General features: G+C 43.3%; 1 protein-coding gene across 3 annotated transcripts in view; it reads left to right on the top strand.

Moving 5' to 3' along the window:
* The window catches only part of cpne2 (copine II), a 272,940-nt gene that overhangs the window by 118,071 nt on the left and 146,965 nt on the right, over positions 1 to 7,904 (top strand). For all 3 annotated transcript variants that reach the window (XM_043707144.1, XM_043707142.1, XM_043707143.1), the window contains exons 9-10: positions 3,875 to 3,961; positions 4,231 to 4,290. In XM_043707144.1, coding sequence (XP_043563079.1) covers positions 3,875 to 3,961; positions 4,231 to 4,290 — 147 coding nt within the window. The remainder of the gene's footprint in view (positions 1 to 3,874; positions 3,962 to 4,230; positions 4,291 to 7,904) is intronic.

The raw sequence follows: 7,904 nt of genomic DNA, 5'->3' as shown, positions 1-7,904 counted from the left end.
AAGCGGAAGATGGAGTTTAATTCAGATAAATGCGAGGTGCTGCATTTTGGGAAAGCAAATCTTAGCAGGACTTATACACTTAATGGTAAGGTCCTAGGGAGTGTTGCTGAACAAAGAGACCTTGGAGTGCAGGTTCATAGTTCCTTGAAAGTGGAGTTACAGGTAGATAGGATAGTGAAGAAGGCTTTTCTTTATTGGTCAGAGTATTGAGTATAGGAGACAGGAAGTCATATTATGGGGCTGTACAGGACATTGATTAGGCCACTGTTGGAATATTGCATGCAATTCTGGTCTCTTTCCTATCGGAAGGATGTTGTGAAACTTGAAAGGGTTCAGAAAAGATTTACAATGATGTTGCCAGGGTTGGAGGATCTGAGCTATAGGGAAAGGCTAAACAGGCTGGGGCTGTTTTCCCTGGAGCATCGGAGGCTGAGGGGTGACCTTATAGAGGTTTACAAAATTATGAGGGGCATGGATAGGATAAATAGACAAAGTCTTTTCCCTGAGGTGGGCGAGTCCAGAACTAGAGGACATAGGTTTAGGGTGATAGGGAAAGATATAAAAGAGACCTAAGGGGCAACTTTTTCACGCACAGGGTGGTACGTGTCTGGAATTAGCCACCAGAGGATGTGGTGGAGGCTGGTACAATTGCAACATTTAAGAGGCATTTGGATGGGTATATGAATAGGAAGGGTTTGGAGGGATATGGGCCGGGCGCTGGCAGGTGGGACTAGATTGGGTTGGGATATCTGGTCGACATGGACGGGTTGGACTGAAGGGTCTGTTTCCATGCTGTACATCTCTATGACTCTATGACGAAAAACAGAAAATACTGGAAACTCTCACCAGGCCGGGCAGTATTTGTGGAGGGAGAAACAAGAAACATCGGAAGATTTTGGAGACTAACAAAATCAAGCAAATGCTGTCAGGTTGGGGACCATGAGGTCAAGGAAAGAACAAATGATGGTCTGTGCAAAACCCGGCGTCATTAAAAAAAAAGAAGATAATGATATAAGGTAAAACTGTAAATGGGACAGGTGTAAAAACAAAGGGTAGCCTTCCAGACATGTGTATATGGTATTTGTCAGTTCAGCAGCCTGCAACAGAGACACTTCCTGAATATAGAAATTAAAACATCCAGCCTTTCCTCCGGGTTGGAAGGTGATAGAATTCCTTAGCCAACACACTATTACCTGTGGCCTCATCCATCATTTTCTGTTTGCAAGTTTGGACCAATTGTCAGAAGTCGATGCACAAAGCAAAGAGCAATTTATTGAGGTGGCACAAAGCAGATTTTAAAAACAAGAAAAACTTGCAGTTTTACAGAACCTCTGAAGAGCTTGGAACATTCCAACGTGTTTTGCCGACATACACTAGATGTCTTTTCGTTTTGCACCGTACTGTATGAACATGGCTGCAAAATTGTGCACAAGCGGAAATCGACCACGTAATCCATTTTGCTGATATAGTTCGAGAATGTTGTCCAGAATGCCAGGGATAACTCCATTTGCCCCTGTTTGAAAGGAATATGTCCACTTGAAAAACCAGTCAGGACCTCAACTTAACTTGTCTTCTGAAAGCTAGTCTAATCAAAGTTGCAGCGCGACCTCATTACTGAGCTGTGGTGTTAACCTAAAATAGACACTGAGCTCCCTGAAATGGGACTTAAATACACAACCTTCTGAATCTGAGGTAAGAATATGACCAACTGAGCCGTCAAATGTTGGAAGAAGCCTTGGGTGCTATTTAGCCTGATTCTGCCAGCATTACTTTGCATGTTAGCATGCAGTCTGATGAGTCCACCTGAATCAAAATTATATTTAAATCTCGCACACACTTTAACAGCTACAGATTAGTCATTCTTGTGTAAATTTTCCTACACGTCTGAGAGATGAATCAGTCCCTTAATGTAATTGAAGCAATGGAAGAGAAAGGCTGGATTTTTCTGCATGAAAAGCTGGGTAAAAGTGCAAACCATTGACAATCATAAAAGTGAGGTGATTGAAAGAATAAAAGGCTGCAATGGGCCATAAATGCAAATAGAAAATGGAAAGCGCGGGAACATCAGCATCTGAAGAGAAAAAAAGGACAAAGCCCTGACGAAAGGTTCACATCTGCAATACCAACACAACCAGGCTGGAAATTGGTAAGTAACATTCATGCCACATAAATGCCAGGCCATGACCATGTCCAGTAAGAGACCATTTAATCACTGCCTCTTGACTTCAATGGTGTCACTATCACTGAATTCCTCCATTATCAACCTCCTGGCATTATCATTGACCAGAAACTCAACTGGATTCACCACATTAACACCATATAAACTACAAAAGCAGGTCATAAGACCATAACATAGGAGCAGAAATTAGGTCATTCAGCCCATCGAGTCTACTCCATCATTCAATCATGGCTGATAAGTTTCTCAACCCCATTCTCCCACGTCCTCCCCATAACTCTTGATCTCATTTATACTCAGAGGCTACTGCAGCGAGTAACTCACCTCCTGGCACCCAAAAGGCTGTCCACCATCTACAAGGCACAAGTCAGGAGTATGATGGAATACTCCCCACTTGCCTGGATGGGTGCAGCTCCAACAACACTCAAGAAGCTTGACACCATCCAGGGCAAAGCAGCCCCCGCTTGACTGGCACCACATATGCAAGCACCCACTCCCTCCAACACTAACACTCGGTAGCATCAGTGTGTACTGTCTCCAAGATGCACTGCAGAAATTCACCAAAGATCCTCAGACAGCACCTTCCAATCCCATGACCACTTCCATCCAGAAAGATAAGGGCAGTAGATATATGGGAACACTCACCATCCTGATTTGGAAATATATCACTGTTCCGTCACTGTCGCCAGGTCAACATCCTGGAATTCCCTTCCTGAGGGCAATGTGGGTCTAGCTACAGCATATGGACTGCAGCAGTTCAAGAAGGCAGCTCCCCACCACCTTCTCAAGGGCAGTTAGGGACGGGCAATAAATGCTGGCCAGCCAGTGACTCTGACACCCATTAAAAAAAAACTTGCTCCCTTCCACGAAATATTAATGCCCTCCAGCCCCAACCTTCCCCATTCTGAGCTACTTCATTGCAGATTACATTGGATTGAAAGTTCAGTTTATTAGTGGTTGCTACAAGATGCGCAGAGAGAGGTGAGTTATTTTTGTGAAGGCAACACTAGGCTTGGCTGGAGGTTCACGGTCAAATGGAGTAAATCTATCATCTATATGACTTAATGACTCTTTATACAATGATGATTCCTGAAGAAGGGCTTATGCCCGAAACGTCGATTCTCCTGTTCCCTGGATGCTGCCTGACCTGCTGCGCTGTTCCAGCAACACATTTTCAGCTCTGATCTCCAGCATCTGCAGACCTCACTTTCTCCTTTATACAATGGGGCAGGCGCATTATATGCAGTTCTCCTCATAACTAACCAATGTCTTTTTTTCACGTCTTTATTTCTTTATTCATAAATACAGAAAGGTGAAAAACTGCTATCAGCTCACCGCAGCCATATGTTTGCAGGCTTGCTCCCATAATTTAACTTCCTGATTTTAATTCCTCTCCCGTTTGCTCTTCTTAACTGGATGAGATATTGTGTACCCTAGATATTTCCATGACTACCATCTCTTTGTCACCTTATATAAGCTGCCAGGAGATGATGCACGTTGTGTAATGGGGTGGTGGTGGTGAAGAGTAGGAGCCCTCTGAATTCCAGTGAGATGAGCACTGAAAGTGATACCTAGTACCTCATGTGGCCTGTTCCTGTTTGAACAAATCCATTAGTTCCAGTTTGCAAAAGAATTGACTCCAAACTGTGCTTTTAAGAGGTAAACCTTTCTGAATGGGTTCTCCCCTCTTTCTCACAGGTTGAATTTGAATGCATTAATTCCAAGAAACAAAAGAAGAAGAAAAACTACAAGAACTCTGGAATAATTATTGTCAAATCCTGCAAGGTAAAGGTTTTGTGTCATTAAAATGCAGCTCTTTTATTTGAACTCTAATTGCGTGAGAGGGTTAGCAACTAACCAACTATTTTAATAAGATTTGAACAGCTTTTAGCACACTAATTATGTAAATGATATGTGAAGATTCTCTTGAATGGTGTGACCTGTGATTATTATAATGTGCAAATTAACTCATTATGTGTACAGCTGGGAAATTATTTTAAAATATGTAAACAGGGCCAAACAAATGCTAACAGTTGTGATTTTATTTGCCTCAGGTAACCAGGGATTACTCCTTCCTGGATTATATTCTTGGTGGTTGCCAGCTGATGTTCACTGTAAGTAAAGAATTCATCAACTTCCTTTACATTCTTTTACATTTAGTCAATGCGTAGATAGTGATAGGCAACTGTGTACTTATTGACCTCAGTCAAATGCTGGTGACCATCTGTAATTATCTGGAAAGCAGTGGCTGTTGAACAAATAAAGGTTTTATGAAATTATATCTTCAAAATTGACTGACTGAGACTCATGTTGGTCATATCCTAGACACTCCATCCCATTCCATTCTATCACTTTGTCACCTTGCACAACAGCATCAAAGGGCTTTTATGGCACTGTGGTAGTATCTTTACCTTTGAGCCCGGAGGTTCAAAGTCCGACCTGCTCTAGAGATGTGTCTTCACTTCTCTGAACAGCTCAAGTAAAAAAAAAATTCTGAAAACCAGCACTCTTCCATGGCAAGTATAAAATGAGCAGACATGTGTTACTTGTTCAGTCAAACAGCCAATTTTCCCAAAATGAAAGTGCGCAAAGAAAATCAAAGCAATGTATTTTTTTTTCATGACGGTATTTCTCCTGAGTTGCTCGCTTTGGGGCTTTGGAGATTAATCCTTAATTCCTGGAGACTGCAAGGCAATCCTAAGACGCTGTGGCTTTTATTGAGGGAAACTCCTATTTCAGGAATCTTGAAGTTGCCTGTAGCTTTCGAGGTTTGAAAGCCCTGAGAACACTGAAATTCTACCCGCGATATGTAGAAGAGAGTCCATAAAATGTAGAGCTGGAAAAAGCACAGCAGGTCAAGCAGCTTCAGAGGAGTAGGAGAGTTGACATATTGGGCAGGACTCCTCCTGATGGAAGGTTCCTGCCCGAAACATTGACTTTCCTGCTCCCCTGATCCCGCTGTGCTTTTTCCTGTTCTACATTTTATCGTCTCTGACCTTCCAACATCTAGAGTCCTCACTACCTCTAAGTATGTAGAGAAGAGCATTATTAGCCACAAAGGCAAGGTTTTTGGACACTTCTGAATGTGACTTAATAATATTTATTTGTGGCTCAAGTATCAGTCTGGAAGTTTAGTCCTGGCACTAGGGGAGCATTACTACATACTTAATTATTGACCAATGATAAAATCATCATTCTAACAACAACGACTGTTAGAATTGTTAACTTCACTCTATGCTGCCTGCAAAATGCAAAGGTGTTGTGACAGCTCATTGAGGTCGCTGATTAGCCTGTTTCCAATGATGACCTGCCTTTCCTTTAAACTTGTGACCACACTTTGGTATGCCTTCCTTTATTGGTCAGAACATTGAGTACAGCAGTTGGGAGATCATGTTGCGACCGTTCAGGACATTGGTTAGGCCACGTTTGAAAGATGGCATGCAGTTCTGATCAACCTACTATTGGAAGGATGTTATCAAACTTGAAAGGGTTCAGAAAAGATTTACACGGATGTTGCCAGGGTTGAAGGGTTTGAGCTATAGCGAGAGGTTGAATAGGCTGGGACTGTTCTCCCTGGAGCTTCGAAGGCTGAGGGGTGACCTTATAGAGGTTTGTAAAATCATGAGGGGCATCAACAGGGTAAATAGACAAGGTCTTTTCCCTAGGATGGGGGAGTCCAGAACTAGAGGGCATAGGTTTAGGGTGAGAGCGGAAAGATATAAAAGAGACCTAAGGGGCAACTTTTTCACGCAGAGGGTGGTACATGTATGGAATGAGCTGCCAGAGGAAGTAGTAGAGGCTGGTACAATTTCAATATTTAAAAGGCATCTGGTTGGGTAAATGAATAGGAAGGGTTTAGAGGGATATGGGCCAAGTGCTGGCAAATGGGACTAGATTAATTTAGGATAATTGGTCGGCATGAACGGGTTGGACCAAAGGGTCTGTTTCTGTGCTGTATAGCTTTATGGCTATGTCTCTATGACATCACAAGTTCAGTAGAGGTCATGTCCACCAGTTGGCAGGTGACCTTCTCTCACTTAATCCATGGTCACTGCTTCCCCCCCAGGTCAAAGTTGCAGTTTAAGAAATTGTTCAGTAGCAATGAAACAACTATAATGTTGCATCTAGTCCCTGCTACCAGTCCCTGCTTGGTTGCATGGTGCACAATAGAAACATAGAAGATAGGAGCAGGAGGAGACCATTCAGCCCTTTCAGCCTGCCATTCATCTCGATCATGGCTGATCATCCAACTCAATAGCCTAATCCTGCTTTCTCCCCATAACCTTTGATCCCATTCACCCCAAGTGCTATATCTAGCCACCTCTTGAATACATTCAACGTTTTGGCATCAATTACTTCCTGTGGTAATGAAATCCACAGGCTCATCACTCTTTGGCTGAAGAAATGTCTCCTCATCTCCATCCTAAATGGTTTACCCTGAATCGTCAGACTGTGATCCCTGGTTCTGGACACACCCACCATCAGGAATTCCTCCCTGCATCTACACTGTATAGTCTTGTTAGAATTTCACAAGTCTCTATGAGATTCCCCACTCACTTGTCTGAACTCCCGCGAAAACAACCCTAACCCAGTCAATCCATCCTCATATGTCAGACCTGCTATCCCCGAAAGCAGTCTGGTAAACCTTCGCTTCATGTCCTCAAGAGCAAGAGTATCCTTCCTCAGAAAAAGAGACCAAAACTGCACACTATATTCGAGGTGTGGCCTCACCGAGGCCCTGTATAACTGCAGCAACATATCCCCGCTCCGGTACTCAAAAACCTCTCGCAATAAAGGCCAACATACTACTTACCTACCTTCAGCGACTGGTGCACAAGGACACCCAAATCCAAATAGGAAATTACACTCAGTTGCAGGTACTGAGCTTTGTGATGGGATGACAAATCAGAGGAGACTGAAGGGGAGTTCTGGGTTCACAGATAGTTGGAGGAAGAGACAGAGATGGGGTAGACTCTGGCAGGTAGGTTTGCCACTGCAACACAGCTGCGTTTAAACTAGATAGCGGGGAGGAGGGGACAAACTGGAAGTTTAAGAAGGAAGTTAAAGGGGAAGTTAGAGCAAGAGAAGTCAAGAACGACAACGGAATCAATGGAGCAGAAAACTCAAAAAAGGATCATGCCGTAAGGTCAAGTGAAATAGGGATTGATAGGAAGGGCGAGGAGAGTAACAAATTAAAAATATTATATATGAATGCACAAAGCATTAGAAATAAGGTGGATGAGCTTGAGGCTCATTTGGAAATTGGCAGTTACGATGTTGTGGGGATAACTGAGACGTGGCTTCAAGTGGACAGGGCCTAGGAAATAAATATTCAAGACTATACGTGCTACCTTAAGGACAGACTGACTGGCAGAGGGAATGGGATGGCCCTGTTGGTAAGGAATGATATTCAGTCCCTTGCGAGGTAGGACCTAGGATCAGGGGATGTAGAGTCACTATGGATAGAGCTGAGAAATTCTAAGGGTAGAAAGACCCTAATGGGAGTTATCTACAGGCCCCCAAACAGTAGCTTGGATGTAGTGTGTAAGTTGAATCAGGAGCTGAAATTGGCCTGTTGCAAAGATGTTACTACAGTTGTTATGGGGGATTTCAACATGCAGGTAGAATGGGAGAATCAGGATGGTACTGGACCCCATTAAAGGGAATTCGTGGAATGCCTCCGAGATGGATTCTTAGAGCAGCTGGTGCTGGAGCCTACCAGGGAGAA

This window comes from Chiloscyllium plagiosum, chromosome 17, assembly GCF_004010195.1.
Source record: "Chiloscyllium plagiosum isolate BGI_BamShark_2017 chromosome 17, ASM401019v2, whole genome shotgun sequence".
Taxonomy (NCBI): domain Eukaryota; kingdom Metazoa; phylum Chordata; class Chondrichthyes; order Orectolobiformes; family Hemiscylliidae; genus Chiloscyllium; species Chiloscyllium plagiosum.
The sequence above is the reverse complement of the archived record's forward strand: the minus strand, read 5'-3'. Positions and strand labels throughout refer to the sequence as shown.